The sequence below is a fragment of the Callithrix jacchus genome, chromosome 6 (assembly GCF_049354715.1).
Source record: "Callithrix jacchus isolate 240 chromosome 6, calJac240_pri, whole genome shotgun sequence".
Classification (NCBI taxonomy): domain Eukaryota; kingdom Metazoa; phylum Chordata; class Mammalia; order Primates; family Cebidae; genus Callithrix; species Callithrix jacchus.
Window position 1 is genome coordinate 27002672 of NC_133507.1, and position 21971 is coordinate 27024642.

At 50.7% G+C, this 21971-nt stretch overlaps 1 protein-coding gene across 14 annotated transcripts in view; it reads right to left on the reverse strand.

Annotated features, from left to right (window-relative positions):
• Window positions 1–1589: 1589 nt before the first annotated feature.
• ARNT2 (aryl hydrocarbon receptor nuclear translocator 2) overlaps window positions 1590–21971 on the reverse strand; it is a 186681-nt gene continuing 166299 nt past the window's right edge. For 6 of the 14 annotated variants that reach the window (XM_008998512.5, XM_078326910.1, XM_002749200.6 and 3 more), the window contains exons 16-19: window positions 20867–21005; window positions 20039–20204; window positions 7843–7979; window positions 1590–5944 (exon numbers count right to left, since the gene is read on the reverse strand). In XM_008998512.5, coding sequence (XP_008996760.2) covers window positions 5846–5944; window positions 7843–7979; window positions 20039–20204; window positions 20867–21005 — 541 coding nt within the window. In that variant the 3' untranslated portion in view covers window positions 1590–5845. Of the gene's footprint in view, window positions 5945–7812; window positions 7980–20038; window positions 20205–20866; window positions 21006–21971 lie in introns of all 14 variants that reach the window. The other 8 variants (XM_017973327.4, XM_078326917.1, XM_078326915.1 and 5 more) reach the window with 3 other exon arrangements.

The following is a 21971-nucleotide window of genomic DNA, read 5'->3' on the forward strand; positions in this document are numbered from 1 at the left end:
ACTCAGATGAACCCAGGTGTCATGCAGGGGCCACTCAGATGAACCCAGGTGTCATGCAGGGGCCACTCAGATGAACCCAGGTGTCATGCAGGGGCCACTCAGATGAACCCAGGTGTCATGCAGGGGCCACTCAGGGCACAGGAATCAGTACTTTACTCATTGCTTTTCAATTCTTCCCATCTGCCATTCATTTGGAATCCTTTGTAAGCCGAGGATTCAGGTTAAATGCCATCTGAGTTTCCATGAATTAACAACTCAAACTCTTTGACCAGTTTTCTATTGAGTTCTATTTTTTTAATTGACTTTTAGGAATCTTTCATATATTCTGAATACTACATTGTCGGGTACATAAATTGCAAATCTTTTCTACCAGTTAACTGTCTTACAGTTTTTCAGGCTGATTTTTTTTTAATTTGGTTCAAATTTATGAATATTTTACTTCATGGGTTGTTGTCTTTGTGCCAGGTTTATAAAATCCTTCCGAGACTTGATTTTTAAAATATATTCTCCTAGATTTTTTTATAAATGTTTTACACATATTGCCTTTAACACTGCAATGCTTTCATGTCTGTAGAGTTTATTTTTTCTATAGGGTGTGAGATGAGAGTATGAAGATTTCTTTTCCTACACGCTTCCCTCCAGCACCATTTATTGGAAGTCTAGCTGGTCCTGTGATTTGTAATGCTGACTTCCAATCACCCTTCTGAATGTCTGTGGATTTCTAAGTTGTTTGGTGGGTTCTCCTACGATCTACTTTTCCATCTCCCTGCCAGCCTTACATTTATTTTTTTAAGACAAAGTCTTACTCTGGAGTGCAGTGGCTGAGGAGGAGGAGGAGGAAGAGGAACTTGCTGTCTCGGGTGGCGCAGGTGGAAGAAAACCCACGGTACGTGGTCCCACACAGTTCAATCCCATGTTGTTCAAGAGTCAATTGTATTTACTAGAGATGTCAGCATATTAAAACACTCACCTAATTTTGTGAGGATTAAAAAATAAGAGTGTTTGAAGAGGACAATATACATAGGATTTTGGACTGAGATCTGAGTTCAGTATCCTGGTTCTGTCACCCCCTTCCTTATTTTCTTAACTTCTCTGAGTCCCAGCTTCTCCATCTGTAAACTAGGGAAAGTAACTACATGTCAGATTTGTAGTAACAAAAATTGCATTTGTAAGGAAGCTTCTAGAGAGCCTTGCTTAACACTGATAATCAAAAATTGTGAGTTTCCTTTTATTATTTGTTTATTTATTTTCTGTTGGTTCTAATGCAATATGACTGATATGTTAGTTTCCTTTGTTTGTTTTGCGACAGGGCCTGCTTTGTGGCTCAAGCCGTTCTCAATTATCTGGGCTTCAGCAATATTCCCACCTCAGCCTCCCAAAGTGCTGGATTACAGGCCTGAGCCACTGCACTCAGCCCTAGTTTCCTTTTGTATCATAAGAAGCTAACCCTCCAAAAGGGTCACTCTTTAGTATAATGTACATGGCAGCCTTTACAGATTATGACACAATATAGCTGTAGGAGGGAGGGTAATACAAAGGGCAGGTTTCGAGGCTGGTTCAATTATAGACTCGGCCTGGGCCATTCATCATTCAGAGCCAAGTTGTTTTTATTGTAATGAAATTTTAAAAGGCAGTTACATTAGTTACACATATACACAACTGACTTAATAACTGTTAGTCATAGAGAACATTCAAGAAATACAAATGATGATTTATCCACAGCACAGTTCACATCCATAAGAAGAAAGAGAAATGGTTAAGTGCGTAAACTGTCCACTGACACTTGCTTATGAAATCTTTTTCTTTTTTTCTTAAAGGAAACTGAGATTGTTAGATGAAGCAAGCTGTCCTGTTCCCACACAGCCCCTGAAACCTCCATTTTGCGACTTTCAAAGTCAGTGCGTGCAGGCTCTGGCCCATTGCTGACTATCATACCAGCTTTGGCTGCATCTGCACGGGGAAATGTGCCTGCACCACGGTGTGGCACCTCCCTAAGCTGCCCTAGACTCCAGACAGTCAAGGAAAAGGTCAGTGTCCAAGTGGCTCATGGCTCCTTCTTAGCACAGGTGGTTTGGTGGGGAATGACCCCTGGGAAGCTAGGGCACAGCCACTTAGGCCAAACCCCCATTTTCTGGTAATATAAAGAATGTTTCTATTCTGACTTGTTATTGGCCAAAGCTGTTCAGCTGCTGGCTTCTTCCTGTTTACGTGGCAGGTCAGAATTGTGATGGAGCATGATGAGCCCAGAGAAGTGAGTGTTCACCTTCCTGCGTAGCTTACAGGCTGCCCAAAGTGTGGCCAGGAGGGAAGAGACCACCATCCCTTCCCTGGGGCTGGTTTCTGTCTTGGCTAAAGCTAGGAGGACACTGATGTTTGCACATGTGGCTGATCTGGAGAACACACAGTCACGTCAATGACACGGAAGAGTCAAACTCCCTGGCATGAGTTCCTTAACGACCCCCTCTGGGGCTTTAATTCTTACTCCAGTTTGTCCCAAAAATCCTTGGTGAAAACCCTTGGGGCACCTGCGGTTCCTACTCTTTGCAATATGCATTTCACGGGAAATAACAACAATGTGGAGTTTGTATGTTGGAGGGTAGAGCAGAATGTGGCTAATGGCGATGGGTCTGTCACTCCCTGAAGCCATAACTAAAAACTGAGGGGAGTGATGCACGGGAAGAGTGTTCTAGAACCATCCTTGGCCAGCCTGTTGCAGTCACGGACTCAGTCCTGATGGAGCCTCGCTGTGGCTGCACCTGCGTCCTTGCTGATGGCTAGGCTTGTCACTGTCCAGCCCTCTTCCGTGGGAAGCTGTCTGCTTGCTTGGCCTAAGGAAAGCCAGGCCAGTTGACAGTCTAGTAGTTCAGACGAGGTGTGAGTGAGGCAGTGAGTCACAGAGTAACTCTCCCCTTCCTAATCCAGCTTCGAGCCATCTCCAGTAAGAGATGTATCTGCTGGGCATGGGCTGAAGAGCAAGCAGACCACAGAAGCCATGAGCACTCCGGCCTCCAAGGCTAGGCAGGACTGGCATGGGAGGCTCTTCTGCAAACCAGGAAAAATAAGCCCTCTGGGGCTTTAATTCTTACTCCAGTTTGTCCCAAAAATCCTTGGTGAAAACCCTTGGGGCACCTGCGGTTCTCCCAGTCCTGGGCTTCTCCTCCCTCACCTCTATTTTCTTATTGGCCCCATGATGGCTTTTACAAATCCCAAGCAAAAAGAGGGGCCAGAATATACTCAGATTCCCTGCCTGTGCTCCTAGGATAGAGCTGGAAGGCAAGGAGTCTGGGCCTCCTTAGTCATAATGGGTCCCCATCAGGTCTGTCTTTCATTCATCCGTGAATCCTCACCCAAGGGCCAGGAACTGAGTTCACTGCACCCTGAACCCTTGTTTAGGGGGAGAAGTAGATGTTGGGAGCAAGGATCCTCTCTCAATCCTGCTGCATCCCCTCAGTGCCCAGCACAGCCCTGGATACAGGACAGGTTCAAGGTCAATGTGCTCACCTGGGCCTGTGTATGCGCCTAAGTAAAGCCCCCAACTTTCCTCCAAGACACAGAAGGCAAGAACAAACATAAAACCCCCAAAACTTCCACACTCACAAGCTAAAGGCTCTAAAAAGTCTGTTTTCATTTCACTGAGAAAATTCTTTGACCCAAAACCTATTTTTGTGCCTTTTGTTGGGTGTGGGGTGGAAATAATTATGCCCATGGCTTTGGGCAAGCTGAAGGCTGCTGGCCCCAAGGGCAGGGCAGGCAGAGAAAGGCCCATTCTGGAGCTGGCCCCAGGAGGATGTACAGGGTTTCAACCACCTGCCATTTCCCCAGAAGCAAGAAAGTCTCTGAGGTTGAGTGAACACCACAGGCATCGACACTGGAGACCCAATCACTACTACAGACAGAAGGCTCTAGAAACTGCAAAGTCAGGGTTGCATTAGGGTCTAGAACTGCAATCACGCAGAGCTAGCTACCAGTCAAAGGCGTTTTACTGAGCAATGTTTGACTTTTGCAGGTGAAATCCCCAGCAACACTGAGCACATGGATCTCCCTGGCCAGACAGGGCTGGGGGTTAATGCGGCGCTAATGGATCACAGCAAAGTTCTCCAGACTCCTTCCTGCATGCTGTGCTCACTCCACTCTCAGGTTCCTAGAACCAGTGCCGCTCTCCCTGGTCGCAGAATCCAGGGGCGGGATGCACGGGTTGTTTCTGAGCATTTGCCCTACCAAGCAATGTCTGCGAGGGGCTGCCTGAAGGAATCTGGGAGGGGCACAAGGGCTTTCCCAGAGGGTGGGCCCCTCCACCTGCCCTGCGGCAGCCATGATTCCTTTTCTACCCTATGGGAGTCAGTGGACTGATGGGCTGGTGATGAGAAACAGGGAGGGGGCATGATGGCCACGAAAGGGAGGAGGGAGCCCTCGCTAGTGCAAGGGGTGTGCGAGAAGGCAGAGCTTCTTGAAAACAGGGGGACGGATTCTTAAACTCTCCTCAAATCCAAGAGAAGCATAGCAAGCCAGGGATCATAGGCTCAGAGGTCAGCCAGGCAGAAGCTTCTAGAGTCAGCTCTTGTTCCTGTCTTGAGACCACTGGAGAAATTCAAGGCTGGTGGGTATGTGGGAGAACCAGAACTGTAACCCAAGTCTTCTTCCCCTGAGACCTGGCCTCTGTGCCTCCCAGAGCTGCTATTCCTCCGGTCGGGCTGAAGATCGAAGGCTCAGGTGCTGGAGGAGAGTGTTTCATGGTGTCCATGTGAGGAGGCCTGGCCATCCTGCCCTGCTGTTTACATCTGTACTGAAGGGCCAGGCCTCTGACTGCAAGGTGTGCTGTCCTGCAGGATCTGGGCAGGCACAAGGTCCTGCTTTCCCCAGGAGCGCAAGGATGAGACATGCCTAGTGGAATCAGGGACACAGCTGTTCAGATCCAACTGGGAGAGGGGTGGGTGCTTCTCTGGGGCTCCTGTGGGAGGAAGGGGCTGCTTCCTGTAAGAGGAGGAGCTTGAATCTGCACCAGGGGCTTGGACCAAAGAACTGACCTATCCATGTGAGCATGTCCCTAGCTGTGCCTCTTGGTGACCCTGCTGAAGTGCCAGCCCATCAGCCCAGCTCCCAGACCCTGGACTGAGCATCTTCTGGTCATGGCTGGTGCTGCTAAGCTTGGGGACAGGGCCGCATATTTCAGCTCTCTACATACTCTGGATTCTATACACTCAGGCTGGCCACACACGACAGACACAAGGCACAACACATCCATCAGCACAGCAAGTTCATGTCACACTGCACAAAGCACACACATCCCATGGCACAGGGATGCACAGACAGACCAGTGGCGCTGAGGGGCGGGTGCCTCTCTGTCTCTGTGCTTCTCGGCTCCAGCTGGCAGAACAAGGGCTGTGCACCCTGCTTGCCTGCTTTTCCAGCCTCCCCCCGGAACCCCACGCATCCAGAAGTGAAAAGCAAGAAGGAATCTGCTTTCAGCATCCTGGGCAGGCCTGTGGTGCTGCTTGGTCACTCTGGCAAGGGCTGAACTTTTGTGGGCATAATTTGTCTATTAAGAGATTATTCACAACCAAATTTAAGGACCCAGTAGGCTCATTTCCTGAGCACACACTGACAAAATACAATAAATACAGCTGATCCCCAAACATCTGCCAGGGCCCCTGGTCAGTGGCCGAGCAGCCGCCGCTGCAGGGGAGAGTGGAGCGATGACGCGCCTGGGGACACACCATGGGGGAGATGGCTTCTGGTGGGGGGACCTGCGGCAGAGCAAGCAGGGCGAGGGTAGGCCTCGTTCACATGGGCGTCGACATCACAGTATGGGTGGCACTGGACAGCGGGAGCCTCGCTCTTCCCGCAGCTACTCAGAAAACGGCGGAAACATGCCGAGGTCGGCAAAGTCTTCGATGTTATAGTTGCCAGTCCCCTGGGTGGGATCTCCCGGCATGGGCAGCATGTCCTGCAGAGGAGAGGCACAGAGAGCCACAGGGGGGTCAGCTCCTCTGTCCCTGCACTGGCCATGTCCCAGGAGCCCTGCCTGCACTCACCCTCATGGCCATCTCTAATGGGGCAGCCCAGGGGTCCTTCCCAGCCTCTGCAGGATGCTCTGCAGGGGTCTTCAAATATCTGAGACCCTGGGAAACTGTCCTCCCCAGGGAGCTGTTGTGACAGCAGGTAAACTGTATCGGGATACACCCTTTGTCTATCTAAGCTTGAGTCAGGGACCCAGGGTAGACGATAGCCCCACTGGTGGGGGGACCCCAGGCTGGCCCCAAGCAAGGTGCACATAGCAGATAGCAGATGGCCAAAATGCAAGAGAAATGCAACGCAGAGCGGGGCGGAAGGAGCATGTGTGTGGAGGCCAGGGTGGCCTGTCTTCCGTGTGTACCTTAGCGCAGGGACAAATCACTGAATGCTTAGATTTCAGTTTCAACACATCTTTCAAGTTCTCTGGGCCTCAGATGACCCATCCAGAAAATGGGAATAGCACTGTTTCAGTTTCTTACAGCCAGTTCCCCAACATGTGTTCTGTTGAATTCTCAGCCCATGTGATACTGTGTGAGAAAAGAATTCTGTGGACAAATAAGTTTGGGAAACAAGGCGCACTTTGCCTACCTCCTAGAAATCCACAGTCCTCCCTGGTGTGATAAAAGCTCTGATAAGTCCTGCAATAAAGAAACTTAACAACTTTGTTTAACCAGCGTTTCATAAGCTTATTTGGCCAAGAATTCTTTTTGGCATTGTGACCATGAAGATCCACGTCAGGAAATTCTGCCTTATGGGGTTGCCGTGGGGCTTCAGAACAGGCAAGGAAAGAGGCCTTATAGAAGGAGGAAGGACGAGAGAAGGCTGAAGTCAGGGAGGCAGGCAAAGGCCTGGCTGAGGCATTCCCCTGCACATTCACAGAATGCTGCCCTGAGTGACATCTGGGTCCCAGGCCTTTGTCTGTGAAGATGCAGCTGACCCTGGCAGCTTGGGGTGAGGGTGGGCGGGGCCAATGGAGCAGTGATTCCTGAGGAGGGGTTACAATTCTGGGAGTCTCAGAACCCTCCCGGGTTCCTGCCCCCATCGTTGTTTTGCAGGGCAGGCCTGGGCATGAAGGAGGTGCTTGGGTTCCTGTTACAAGGACCTGGAGGGATGGGCTGAGCTTTTGGCTGAGGGGCAGTCAATGGGCTCAGACCTCCATTTGAAGCTTTCCAGTAGGAATGTCTCTGGCTGAAAGTTGAGCCAAAGAAACCCACAAGGGGCAGGGCCCTGCTCTGTGGGGCTGCAGTGGTGCCATCCCAGCCACACGGTCTACCTTAGGCACAAGAAATGGGCTAGAAATGTCTCAAATAATGGAGAGTTGCAAGGTGCCCAGGTATCCTCAACCAGGGACTGTTCCTGAGCTTAACCACAGAGAGCGGAGCCAGGGCAAGGCTGGCACTGGGCCAAGGTCTGGGTGGGGATGTCCTCCCGATCCTGGGGGCCACGGTGGGGAGGAAGAGGGTCAGCCAGTGACAGGCAGCCAAGACTGGAGGCACCTGCAGCTCTTAGGAGAGACCCCCTTCGGCCTTGGCTTTGTGCCTTTCCCCTGGATAGCTCTGGAGTCTGGGGCAGGGAAGTGTCTCCAACTGCAGCCTCCCTTATTGTATGGCTTAGCTCAGAGGCTACATGGGCCCCTTCTCCTTCCCACATGCACCTGACATTTCTGGCTGGGTAGGATGGGGACTTCTACTCCTGGACTCCCTCTAGCCCAGGCGGGGCCAGAACTCACGATGGCTATCGGGCAGGCGGTGGTGCGGCAGAGACCGAGGGGGAAAGTAAGCAGAGAGAAGGCGCCGGTACCTACGAGAAGGCGGTGCTGGCTCGATTTACCTGGAACACTTCAGTCTGACCGGGCTGCTGGTGGGAGTGCTGCTCACCGCTCTGCTGACCATGGTGCTGGCTTTGCCACTGCGACCAGACCTCCGAGGGCCGCCCTTGGAACTGCCCGCTACTTTGTCCACTCTCAGCTGAAAGATATGACATACACGACACTTCCTTTAAAAGCCACCCCGTGGTTCCATGAGACCTAAGAATCACTGCAGCTGGAGCGCTCCCGCTTCTGAAAGGAAGACAGGCGCCATCCCAAGCTGGCGGATCATTTGCTATCCTCCTCTTTTTCACTGACTGGTAGAACATAAATGGAGTGGATCAAAGAGACACAGGAGCCCTTTGCCCAGCGGTGCAGGGACTTGGCCAGAGCCACCCTGATGAGGTGCTTTAAGCCCTGGAGCTCCCTTGCACTTGGCAACTGTGCACAAAGGCCTCCTGTGGGCATCCGGGGGTAAGGGGCATGTCTGTGGGATGTAGAGCGTGGGGTGAGGGAGGGTCTGCCCTCGGCAGTATGGTGCTGGCATGAGGAGGAATACATGCCTGCCTCCCTCTTGGTCCACAGAATGCTCTTTAAAGGCATCTGGCCCTGCTAGAGAAGAGCCTCACCTCGGCATTCCCTGAGACCAACCTCAGCCTCTGCTTCCCGAGCCGCTCCTCGGAAGCCATACACGAATTATATGAGGTCCTCCTACACAGCCACACACCACAGTCTTTTCCTGCCTGGCTCTTTGGCAGAGTGTTTTCTTAGCATCAGTTTGTTTGAGGCGGAAGAAATTTGGGCCCTGGTCAGACAAGATGAGATTCCTCTGTGGGAATCAGCAAATTCATTTATAAATGAGAGCCACTTTGCTTCTGTCTGCAGTTTATAAAAAAAAAAAATTAGGAAACATGAGTGGAATTTTGTTTCACATGTTAGAAACAGAGTATTCCTCCATTGCCCTGGCTGGAGTGCAGTGGGGCAATCACAGCTCATGGCAGCCTTGAACTCCTGAGCTCGAGCAATCCTCCAGCCTCAGCCTCCCAAGTAGCTGGGACTACAAGCTGGTGTCACAACGCCTGGCTAATTCAAAAACATTTTTTTTTAGAGACAGGGTCTGGTTATGTTGCCCAGGTTGCTCTCAAACTCCTGGCCTCATGCAGTCCTCCTGACCTGGCCTCCCAAGTGCTGGGATTACATGAGTGCCACTGCGCCTATCCAGTAAGTGGAATTTTGTGCAAAACATTTTTGAAATTCAACCAAAGAGGAGGCTTAACAAAATACCCTTCAAAGAGGATACCTTGAAGGAACATCAAAAATCTTAGAAATTATTTTTCTTGTTTCAAAACATTCAGTGCCATTTTGGAGACAATGGGCTCTCTATCAAGCTCTAGGTGGCAAGACAAGCCCCATCTTGTCCCATGCTACTCTTTCCAACGCTCATGCTGGCCACAGGCAAGCCTCACACCCCGTCCAACGCCCAACCTGGGTGCTGCATTAATGTGAGGCCAGGTTAGGAAGTACTCAGGGAGAAGAATCTCTCACCCATCCACCCATATATAATAGGTAATACCTAAATGGCTTTTATAAAATACATAAGGTTTCTTTAATGCCTTACTATTAGTGCTTTTCAAACTCTGCATGATGACAACAGTTGATAAAGAATTCTGTAAAATTGAGGCAGGGCACAATTCCCTTCCTCAGCATAAGAGAGATTGAAACCTACTGTGCACATAGGAATCTGCCATAAAAAAAAATCATCTGGCAATGTGAAATGCCTTTTCCTAATAATCCCACACAAGACTCCAAGGGCCGGGAGGAACTCTTTCATAGAATCGTGTCCACTGGCCTCATTGACTGGCTCAGCAGAGGGCAGGCCGGGTCCGTAACTGTGGCAAAGTTAAAACAGCAGCATCACCAGCTGGAGCCACGAGGAAAGTCCCACCTGACAGGCACCTGCTCCATTCTGGAAGCCTGCGGAGGCTGAGCACAGGATGGGGCCTTCAGTGTGTCCATGCTGCTTGACAGCAGGGTGGAAGGACACAGTCACCTGTGCTGAAGGAAGGACATGACAGACTGGGGAAGTGTCCTAACACATTCAGGAGATGACCGCCACGTAGGGTCACCCAGGATGCTGCTCTGAGGGTGGTTTCCTGTGGGGGCTGCCCATCACAAATCAATGCCCTCAGCCCTTCCTCCTCAAGGCACATACCCGCCTTTTCTTCCCTTTGCCATCAGCATTTACAGCCCCCCCCCCACACACACACACGGCGTCTTCCCTTTTCCCTCCCTTCTCAACCTTGTGCAATCTCTCCACTGCCAGGCCCCACCCAACAGCATTTGAAGAGTTCCCATTCTTCTCAATCTCACTTGAGTATCCAACAACCTTGGTTATTCTGTTTGGAACTGCCTTGTTGACTTCTAGGACTGAACTTGCTTTTGGTTCCGCTACTGCTTACACTGCTCTTTCTCCTGTGCCTCGTGGTCCCTGCTGTAAGTGACCCTGTCCCTTGATGTGTTGAAAGCAGGGGTCTGAGTCAGGCCTTCCCGCTTGTCAACAAGCAAGAACATAACCTCTTCGATTCTCATGAACTGACTCATTCATTTATTCATTTGGCAAATATTTCCTGAGCTGCTGCTCTGACGTGGGCTCCATGCTGTTACTGTACATACACTGGAGAGTAAGATCATTCCTCTCTTGATAAGCATGAAGCGTGGCTGGGAAAGAGAACAAGCAGGTGATTCTGCAGGGGTGAGAGCTGCTCCAACAGAGTCAGCAGAACTAGAATAAAAACCCTTACGAGGGATACCTAACTAGCCATGGCAAGCAGAAAAGGCTTCTGAGATCTCAGATGACACCAGAAGGGGAAGTAGTAATTGATCTGGTATAGAGCTTGGAGGTGAGGTTGAAAAGAACTCCAGAGAAAGGGGGCAGTCTTTTCAAAGACATGACATCAAAGAGGGCTCGTTTCATCCGGGCATCTACGTTGGCTCAGGATGGAAGAGGAATGGAGTGAAATCAGGCAAGTCATAAGAGGTGAGGCTGGAGGGTACGCCAGGGGTCAGATTCCACACCATCAGTGTGACCGAGTCTGGGGACAACAGAGAACCACTGAAGGTTTTTAAGCAGAAGCAGGAGGCACACAGATGTGTTTGCTTAGGAAGGACACCATCCATGGGTAGGTGGACGAAAAGAGAGGGAAAGAGACCAACCGAGAAAGGAATGGGTAGACAAGAGGAGAGGGAAGCAGCCAGACAGGAGGAGGCTGCTGCAGCAATCCTGCAGGAGGAATGATGGTGGCTCAAAACACGGAACAAAAGCCAGCTGGAGAGCAGTGGGTGGATTTCAGATGTGATGAGGGAGGTGCCTAGGCCTGGTGACTGATTACTGGCTGTGCTGAGGGGTGTGAGTGGGAAGAGCTAGGGATGATAAACTCATGTTTCTGCAATCCCAGCTTCTCTCTCAAGCTTTGGCTCCATCCATCCCTGCCTAGAGGTGCGTCTAGGCAGTATAAAGACACTTGAAACTCTCCATGTCTACAGCCATCACCTCCGTACCTGCAGCCATCACCTCCGTGCCTACAGCCACCACCTCCGTGCCTACAGCCACCACCTCCATGCCTATAGCCATCACCTCGCCTCCTCACACAGTCTGGAGGGAAGAACACAAGCACAGGCTAGTTCCCCTCACGCCCATTTCATGTCTCATCAGTGCTGGGGTCTCCTGACCCCAGCACTGGAGGGTACGCCAGGGGTCAGGTTCTCTGAGTCAGGTTCTGCTGAGGTCAGGTTCTGCTGTGTCCCCATTCCTCGAAATACCATCTCTCAGCCCCGCCCCACTGTTTTCCTCCATTCTCACTGCCTCCACCAGTGCTAAGTCATGGCCATGCCCACCGCACCCATAACCATGCAGCTACTGGGGTCATCTCTCTCCAGCAGCAGTCCGCTGCATACAGACTGCTCAGTGGCTGACCACAGTCTATGCGGTAACATTCATGTTCCTTAGAGTTGGCATGAAGGTCCCTCTCGATCTGGAGCTATTTTTAGCCTCATTGCCCACCCACTTCATGTCTAACTCCAGCCCTTCTCGCCCTAATCACATGACAATATTTGCATGTCCCCCATGACGTCATACACAGTTACATCTCTGTGCTCCTGCACATGTGTTCTCTCTGTCATGTGCATCCTTCCCCTTCTCTGTGCCTAGAGGATTCTAGTCAGGTTCAAAGCCCTAATCAAGGGTGACCTTGTGTGACTGACTCCCTGTCACTGTCTCCTCTAACTTGCCTGTGGCCCATCACACTATAATGATTTACGCCAAACTGTGAGGACTTGAGGCCAAGAACTGTATCTATGTCTACCCCAGGCTTGACTGAAAATAGTGCCTGGAATACAGGAGTCTTCAGTAAATACTTGCTGAGGGAGGGTGGGAGGGAGGGAGGGACAGAGAGAAGGAGGGAGGGAGGGACAGATGGGAGCAGGGAGGAAGAACATGAACATTTCATAACTTTTATTTCTTTTTTTTTTGAGACGGAGTTTCGCTCTTGTTACCCAGGCTGGAGTGCAATGATGGGATCTCGGCTCACCGCAACCTCCACCTCCTGGGTTCGAGCAATTCTCCTGCCTCAGCCTCCTAAGTAGCTGGGATTACAGGCACGCGCCACCATGCCCAGCTAATTTTTTGTATTTTTAGTAGAGACGGGGTTTCACCATGTTGACCAGGATTGTCTCGATCTCTCGACCTCGTGATCCACCTGCCTCGGCCTCCCAAAGTGCTGGGATTACAGGCGTGAGCCACCGTGCCCGGCCCGTAACTTTTATTTCTATTTGCATTTGAGGTTTCCTGGGTAGAATGAAATAAGCATACATTCTCTCATCAGTCTTACCTTAGTGACAGCCAGAGATGGGTAGAGTTGAGGGGATAATGGTTAGAGGAAGATTAGCTCTCTATTCATATTTGGGGTACTTGATTCTATCAATTACATATATAAGATTCCAGAATAAAAATTCTTAAGGTTCTGCAAAGGGGAAAATCGATGAACTGGATTGTTTGGAGATAGTCAAGGAAGTATTTCTGGAGCACTGAGCATGTGCACATGAGTCATCTAGGTATTTCACATCATTTCAACTCATCTCTTTTTCACTCTGACTCTGAGCTAGGAGCTCATTATCCACATTTTTCAGATAAGGAAACAGAGGCTCAAAGACACCAAGGAATTAGCCAACTCATTTAGCCCACAAATGCCAGACCCAAGGCTTGAACCTAGGTCTTTCTGACCCAAAGGGCCACATGCATTCATTTGATGCAGTGTTTAAATTGAGGGCCTACTCTATACCTAATTCTGGGCAGTGTGTTGGTAATACAGAGGTGGTCCAGGCTGGCCACTGAGAAAGTCACTAGACAAGCAGAATTGCTACGAGCTCTTACTCATGAAAGGGAAGTCCAGGCCGCCAGGGGAGGACCTGGGCGTGGGGCCTCACTCAGATCTGCGTCTTCCTAAAGGAACTTACATCAAATCAGATGACCTGAAGAGTGAGTTCACTGGCCATGTGCTGGAAGAGATAAGGGGAAAGTCCTCTTTTCAGCCTCTGCTACTGAAAGTTTATTTATTTTTTTCTCCTGAATTGTACTGATGACCACTCTGACCAGATAATGAGCAGGAACTTCAACATAATCTCTCCTGGATGACAGAGCACTGTGGGTTCTTAACCTAAACCTGACTGACCTGGGCTGCATATAAATGGGAGCAGGGGCTTCCTATGTCCCACCCCCACAGCGTACCTACAAGCCTCTTTCTGGGGGAAAAGAAAGACCAGTGGTCACCAAAATCTTTGTATTACTTTATTGTTCCAAAGCTACCTACATAGTTACAAACTATGAGCTAAGTTCCAGCCCTGCTGTGTTTCTCTCTGGTGCTTCCTGAGCACGGGCGAGGCTGCTACAGCCCTGGCTGGTGCCTGGGCCACCTCCCAGCCCAGATAGACTGTGTTATGGGTTGATACCACCTGGGCCAGCTGCGTGGGTTGCAGACCACGGGTCAGAATCTTGAGGAGCTTGTGGGTTTGTAGGTCTGAGATGACATCCTCCTTTTTTAAAAACTTGAAGCTCAATGCCATCATTTTCCCTTCATTAATGTTTTTCCTTGTGAGATTCAGCTGCTTTGAAAATTGCTGTGACATTCAAGGCTCACTTGAAGTCCTGTGCGGAGGTCCTATGTGGCTGGGTTTAGCTCAGTGGCTACTGGTTGAGTGGCTTTGCAGCCCCCCCCCAAGAAAACCAAGGGGGACATCTGGCAATGTCTGGAGACATTTGTCATTATCATAGACAGAGGAATGCTGGTAGGTAGAGGCTCGGAGATGGTGCTGAACACCCTATAAGGAACAGACAGGCCCCGATAACAAAGAATTATCCAGCCCCAAATGTCGTTAGTGCTGACGCTGAGAAACCCTGCTAGATAGTTAACAAAGTGCACCAAAAGGCCGCTGGTTTTCTTACAAATGCCTTCTAGGCAGAAGAAAACCACGCCTTACGGCAAGGATCACAGCCTTCCTGAGCCTTCTGGCTAAGACCTCACCTTTTCAACAATAACTGGTATTAGGGATGGAGAGGTCTATAATTCCCCACAATGCAGTGGTAAAAATGTCTGGGGCTGAGATTTATGGGCAGGAGCTGGGGAGGAAGAGGGTGCATGGTGTCTGCAAACATTTCAGATCATGGAAATCCTACTGGTTCCCGCCTGTGCTTAGCCTGCCCTGCTCCCCTCTTTCAAATTATGCCTTTCATTTTTCACTCCAGATGTTTTTTTAATAACAAGTTCTATTTTTTTCTTTTTCTTTTTTTTGAGATAGAGTCTCGCTCTGTCATCCAGGCTGGAGTGCAGTAGTGCAATCTCAGCTCACTGCAACCTCCAGGTTCCAGCGATCCTCCTGCCTCAGCCTCTGGGGTAGCTGGGACTACAGGTGTATGCCACCACATCCAGCTAATATTTGTATTTTTAGTAGAGACAGGGTTTCACCATGTCAGCCAGGCTGGCCTAAACTCCTGGCCTCAAGGGATACACCTGCCTCAGCCTCCCAAAGTGCTGGGATTACAGGTGCGAGCCATCACGCCCAGCCTGGAATAACAAATACTTTCAATTCCCCTCCTCAAAGTGAATATGGGCTGGGTGGGGCAGGCTGGGATGGACATGGCTCTTTCACAAAAGGGCGATGTGTTTGGAATGTGTTTCTCGAACTAACATGTTCATCCCCAGAGTTGTTAGCTTATCTGTTGTGACCTGATTTAATCTGTATTGACTTGATCTGACTTGGGTCACGCATAGATGAACTGCCTTAGAGATCTCGCCCTAAACTGAGAAGCCATGTGGGGAACAAGGAGCTATGGACACGCTGGTGCTTGCCAAGGCATTAGTCTGGAAGCATGCTACTAGGAAAATAATGGAACTTAGACCCTATGTATGTATATGCCACACTTGGAGCAAGTCAGGGAATGGAAACCTGGTCACAGCAGCACTTTTGAGCCATTTTTCTTTGAACAACCTGTGTGCTTGGCTCCCTGCATTTCTCTAAGAAACAAGGTCATATCAATGAGCAGATGCCTGGCAGTAGTTGAGACCAAAAGAAACTGAGCAATTTGAGGACTCAGGTCGTATACATTTTTGCCAGTCATCAATTTACTGCCTCTTAGCTCTAAGTCCATCCTTCTTTGGCCTGCTGCGTGATACTGAAACTGCACCCTGCAAACATTTCTCCTTTGTCAGCGAGCTCAGTGCCAGGCTTGGTCAACAGAGGATGCTGGAGAGACAAGCAAAGTACGGCAGCCAGTGGATTCTCTTCCTGGGTCGGGTGCTTCTGTGCTCCTGCAGCATGCCCAGCCTAGCAGCCATGTGCAGAAGGCCAGGGCACTCCCTCTCAGGACATTTCTCTACCACCCAGAGGCAGCGTCCTGTCAATCAGTTTTACTTGCGGGCACTCCCTGGGGAAATTTTGGCCACCTGGTGGGTGAGTTTCTAGACCATTTCTGGTCCATCTGCACCCCCTACTGAGTTTCTCAGCCAGCTGGCAGGCCGATTTACAGACACACTGCAGTCCAGAGCCTCTGTAGTGTGTCACCAAGACAGATGCACGTTCTCCAACAAGAGCTGAACCTCAGGTTTTGTAGGGTGAGGTCCCCTCTTCCAAGTTCTTAGTTCCTGTCTTGTCTGCTTTCCCTTAGCCTAAGAGGGAGAAGCTGCTGCCCAGGTTTACTAAGCCTGTATTCCTCAGGGTCCTTCTTTACCACCTTTTTTAGCCAAAACATCTTTAAACTTTTCCTGTTCGAATTACTGGCATGGTTTCTGTCTCCTGACTGGGCCCTACAGGCACAACACTTTTCCCGCTTCCTTTGTTAAGGGAATAAATGCTTGGATTTTTCAGGGCTTATGTAAAGGGATTGTGTGGTTTTCTAGCGGATGCTACACTTCAAATGGCTAGGTTTTTGCTGTGACTGACTCAAATTGAAAATGAAACAAGGCTGGAAACACAAATATGAGAGCAGTAAAGCTCAACATAACTCGAAAGGCCTGAAATGGAAGAAAGGCTTTGTCCTGACTCCTGAAAGCTCGTGGAACAAACCAGCATGTGTTTCACAGAAAGGGCTGAGACCCAGGCAGGGCCATTTTTTCTCATTCAGTGTGTAAACTCGGTCTGCAAAGCTATCCTGAGGAGTCTGCTACAGTTGAAACACTGTTCAAAAGTGACATGCTATGTTTGTCACAGCTCGATGTCTGCCCCTGGGCTGCCACTGGGTGATGTCTGGCAAGTCTGTTCAGCAGGTGTTCCAAACTCCCTGCCTGCTCCAGCCAGCCAGAAGCGGGGGGCGGGGATGGGGCTGGGATCCACTGCACTACCTGTCTGGGCTCTGGGCTCTGGCCATGGATAACGAACTGAGGCCAGGTGCTGTGGGGTGCTGCCATGCCTGGGAACCCATCAGTGTCACACCAACAGACCCCAGGGCTGCAGAGAGGCCACAGGGAAGCCACTCAGATGTGCCCTGCTGGGCTAGGGTGTGTGTCCATTGCAAATGTAAACACTGCCTGTTTTTTAAGGCTGTTTTGTGTTTGTTTAATAATTAATGAAACTAACCATGGATGGAGCAGACTGCTGTGTTCCTTCTCCACTCACCGATTCTTACCTGCTCTGTTCCCTGCGCCCTTTCCCACTGTGCCCTCAGGAGTAACCATCCTCACTAACAAACAACCCTTGAGTCCTCTTCCTGGTGTCCACTCATTTTCCAGGCCCCGCTACACCTCTGATGTGAACCCCAACGCTTTATCCTGGGTCCCCTCTGCCTGTACTGAGAGCTTTCCTCCAGCAGCGTCCTCGTCACAGAGGATGACAGCAAACCCTTGCCTTGAGGTCTCCCTCTCCATCCCAAGACCGAGCCCCGCTTCCTGCTCTCCTCCTCAGCTTCCTCCCCACTCCATCACCTGCTCACTCCACCATTGCCTGGCTTTCAACATGCTCTACCTGCATCCTATTCTATTCAAACAGCTGCAGCCAAAGGTAACAGGTGATGCACTGCTGGCGGGGCTATAGGAAATTTCTCAGTCCTTCACTTCTCCATTTTATACTCTCTTCCACGCCCTCATTGGAAGGGTTCCAGCCCCTTTCTCATGAATGTACATCAAGGGACATCTGCTGGGGCATCCAATGCCTGCTTAATTCTGAGATCCCCTGTGAATGGATTTGACAATGATGGTAAGCACAGAGCTGTGGATGGGAGCACAGTTTCAGATGTACTGCCCAGCTTTGAGTCTTGGCTCCATGGGTATGATTCTGTTATTATCGACCATAGTAAGTTAGCCTGGGTAACTTATAAAGATAAACTTTTTGGCTATAGTAAGCTATCTGAACTCACTGTGCCTTAGTTTACTGTGTAAGTTATCTGACTTCACTCTGCCTTAGCTTATTTATCTGTGAGATGGGAATAATAATGGTACCTCCTTCTTAGGGCTATAGTAAGCATTGAATGAATGCTACCTGCTAGCATATAGTAAGCACCCAGTAAGGGCAGGCTGTACCATTACTACTATTGTCACCTGAGTGTGAGGTAGTTCGAAGGCAAATGTAAAAATGGCAGCTGAACCTGGAGCCCCATCTGTGTTGAGCCTCTTCTTGGCCATCAGCGGTGCAGTGGCCTCAGCTCAGGGCTTTGTCCTTCCTGTGTCCCATCTCCATTTATACTTCAGGGCCTGGCATTTTTTTAGTGGAGACTAGATGCAGAGCTAAAAGCACTGGATGGTTGGGGCAGGGAAGTGGCCTGCCCACCTGTCTTGTCACAGCCACAGTGGGATGCTCCAAGACCTTGCCAGGGTTGTGAGTTAGCTCTGCTCTGAAGCCTCTGCTGCCCCATCAGACAGAACAAGTGTCCTGGCCTGCAGCCACAAGGGCCCCCAGGCAGACCACGGCTATCGCATCTGCAAACTGCCCTGCCTGCCTCCCTTCACCTGTGTGTCTCCCCTGCCTCAGTCTCTGGACTGTGCCCTTCTCTGGGTGAGGGCCAGGTCTCCTGCTTTCTGTTTTCCAGTGCTGATTTGGGGCCTGGCACTGCAGGATTTTTGAGATCAGTGCCAGATGGCCCGTGGGCTTCTGGGAAGGACTAGGTACCCAGGGTGCCTTGAGTCTACAAGACCCACCTTCAGGAGGAGGCAAAGGGGTCTCTCCACACCAGGTGAGGAACTGGATGTGGAGAAGGATCTCAGGTGACTGCAGGAAAGCAGATGCTGTCCTGGTAAACAGGATTCTGAGCTCAAGGTGGTAACTGTGCTAAGTGCCTGGCTGACTTGAAAGCAACGGCCATGGGGCCTCTCCTTCCTGAAACAGGGTGTTGTGCTTCCAAACTTGGTTCCAGTGAATCACGTGGCAAGAATACTTAACACACGAACAGGAGAACATGCTGCAAGTAGATGGGACAGAGGCTGGAGGGACAAGCATGGCATCAGGAAGTGCTGTGCCCCAAGACCTTGGGCTGAGTGGGGCGGATGTGCCGCTGTTAGTGGAGGAGGTGGGGGCGGTGGGCAGCAGATGACAACTCCCCATTTATGTGCTAGGGGCTCTGCACGGCATTCTACTTTCGTTTGTTTTTTTGCTTTTTCAGACAGGGTCTCACTCTGTCAACCAGGCTGGAGTGCAGTGGTGTGATCATGGCTCACTGCAGCCTCAACCTCCTGTGCTCAAATGATCCTTCCACCTCAGTCTCCTGAGTAGGTGGACCTACAGGCATGCACTGCTGCCACACCTCTCTTATTATTATTATTATTTGTAGAGACAGGATTTTGCCATGTTGCCCAGGCTCGTTTTGAACTCCTAGGCTCAACTGATCTGACTTCTCGACCTTCCAAAGTGCTGGGATTACAGGTGTGAGCCACCGCGCCTGGCCTGCACGGCATTTTTCATAAGGCTGACGGACAAGCAGCTTTAATGGAAGCTTTTAACTTGCCATGGGGTAATTCAGATGTGTGAGCCCAGCTTCACGCTCATCTGAGAAATCAATTCTGTAGAGAAAAGCTCCATGAGCCACACCGTTGGGTGTCACCCAGTGACCTCACTATGAGAAAGCAGGCAGCAGCTCGGACTTCATACCAGGACATTGGGTCCCTTCTGAGCCTGTCCTGAGTGGAGTGGAGCCCTGGCTCTGGGAGACATGCTGAGAAGGTCTCTAAACACACGGAGAGTGGGCAAGGCCTGGGATCCTGAGAAATGCACGGGACGCAGCGGTTCCTTAGCCCTCTAAGGCCTGAGGCCCCGCTAACAAGGCTAAGATAGGTGTTTTTAATATTCAAAAGAGGAGAAAACTTTACAGGATTATTTATGCAACTGATTGTCTCTATAGCTATGCTCTAGTTTCTTGAAACAAGCCTAAAATGTTTTTGATTTGGAGGACCTGAAAATCCTTGCCAGGGGCCATAATGGGTTAAAATGTATTCAGATCACATCACACACAACAACGCAATCCCAGTGCCTTGAAAAGGAGAAAGTCAAATCACAAAGCCAAGGCCTAAGCCCCCGGTCTCTTAGGATCACCTTAGGCCTCCCCATAGCCAGAGAGAGGAGGCGCTCAGAAACCTCCAGACCTTGTTCTGGTACCTGAGAGCTGGGGCTCAGCCTCCTGACTTCAGGATGTTCAGAAAGCGTTTTTGCCAGCTTTCTCAGAACCTGTTCCCCTCATTCCCCACCTACCGAACCCTGGAGTCCTGTTGGCAAGACTGGAGTAGGCGTTCCCACTTGGCGAGGAGGTAGCTGGGCTGGAGAGGGGGCTGTAGGAAGAGGGGTCTGCCGGGTAGCTGTGGCTCGTTCCAATCCCAAAGGGAGATGACTGGGTCTTGCTGGACTGAGATGGGATTTGCTACAATCAGGATGAAGCAGAGGGAAAGCATCACCAGCAGACCCCCCGCCCCCACCCATGCCCCAGGCTACTCACAGGGCAGTGCCTGCTCTGGGTTGATAGTGACTCCCCATGGCCCTCTTCTCTGGCTGGGCACAGGCCTGGGATCAGCCCCGTGTGTGAGGCTCAGGAACTGCAGGATGTTTGGGGCAGTGGTTGAAGTTACTCCCCAGGGCTACAAGGATCTGGGCTCTCTGGCGTCTGGTTACCAAGTCCTTGGCATTATGAACACCCAGAACTCCCTCAGCCCAATCAACACCCACCCTCATAGTGACTACGAGGAGGTCGGGGGTGTCACAAGGGTGGGTGTTTTCATGCCTTCCTGGTGCAGGAGCAGCCAGAGGTCCAGAGTAGTGAGGGGCTCATTCTTGATGGGGGGGCTCTACCTGCACTGCCTTTTCCTGCCAGCTGCCCCAGGGCATGACGCTGACGTCACATGTGGTGTGGCTCTCGGACTGCCCTGAGGGTGGCTGGCACTCCTGAGTACCCAGCTGCTGTTAGGGTGATTGGTGCCAGCTAGGAGCCGACCGATCCCCAGAACCGCAATCCAAACAAGAAGGCATTTCCCAGAATGCTCTGCCTCTCTCGGCACCCAGGGGAGAGGCCCTCACAGATGCCTGTACCTGTCCCGGAAAGGGCGGGCGACTCCCTGTCCATGCCACCTGACTCTGGTTTAGCTGCCGGGAGATTTGGGACATGTTCTGGCCCGTGGAAGATGAGGACTGAATATCATTCACTCCAGGCACATGAACCACAGAAGAGCTAGAAAAGAGGAAAATACATTAATCCCAAGGAAACATTTGGTTTGCGTGAGTCCACTTGCCCAGCCAGCCACGTAATCTGTCCTGGACCACCTTCCTGGCTCTCCATGCGGCATGCCACTGTGTCACTAGAGAAAATAACTAACACATGGTGAGCCTCAAAGCCCCTCGGCCGTCCTCCTCCGCCCTGCTGAGTAGTCCTGCCACGGCTGGTACTTCCTCTCCTCGTCCTCCGGGGTCTCCCGCACACTCCTCAGCCCCTATCATATGCCTGTGCATCCTCTGCTCTCAACAGATGATTTGGTTCCCAGAAAGAGAGAAGCTTTTTGGAGTAAAAATCAGTCTCAGTGTTCACTCACTCCTTTGTGCTCTGGTTAATTTGTTCCCTTGGGACACTCAGGAGGCTTAAGGATTCAGGAAATAGGTTGCAGGCTGCCAGTTTTAAATAGAAAAGCTCAATGAACACCTGCTGGAAGGGGCCTAGTCCTGCTACCCAGAGTTTGCCTCTCCCACCTTCAGTTCACCTTCGACTTAATTTAATGCATCTTTATTAGGCCCCTGCTGTGTGCCCTGCTCTCTGCATGCCCTTCGCAGGCTCTGACCCGGCTTAGCTCCTCGGCAGGCACTGTCTGTACCACCAGGCACTTCTTCCACGAGGTTTTCCAGGCTATGTCCATTACACGAGAAGCTCATCAAAGACTAAAAGGTCGGCGGCAGACTTATACTTTGTCAGGCCCCTCCTCTTGCCTCCCTGGGACGAGCTCAGCATGCAGGGTAGTGCACTGGGTGCCCATGAATCCGTCAAGTAGGGCAGAAGGGGGCTGATCACAGAAGGCTTTCGGTCCAGGTGGATTTTTAGCTCTGTGTTAAAGGCAGGTGAGAGACTGGCTACAATTTTACTATTGTATTCTGATAAGTTTCCTATGCTATCTGATCCCTTTTAAAATAGGGAGAAGACAAGAATGTC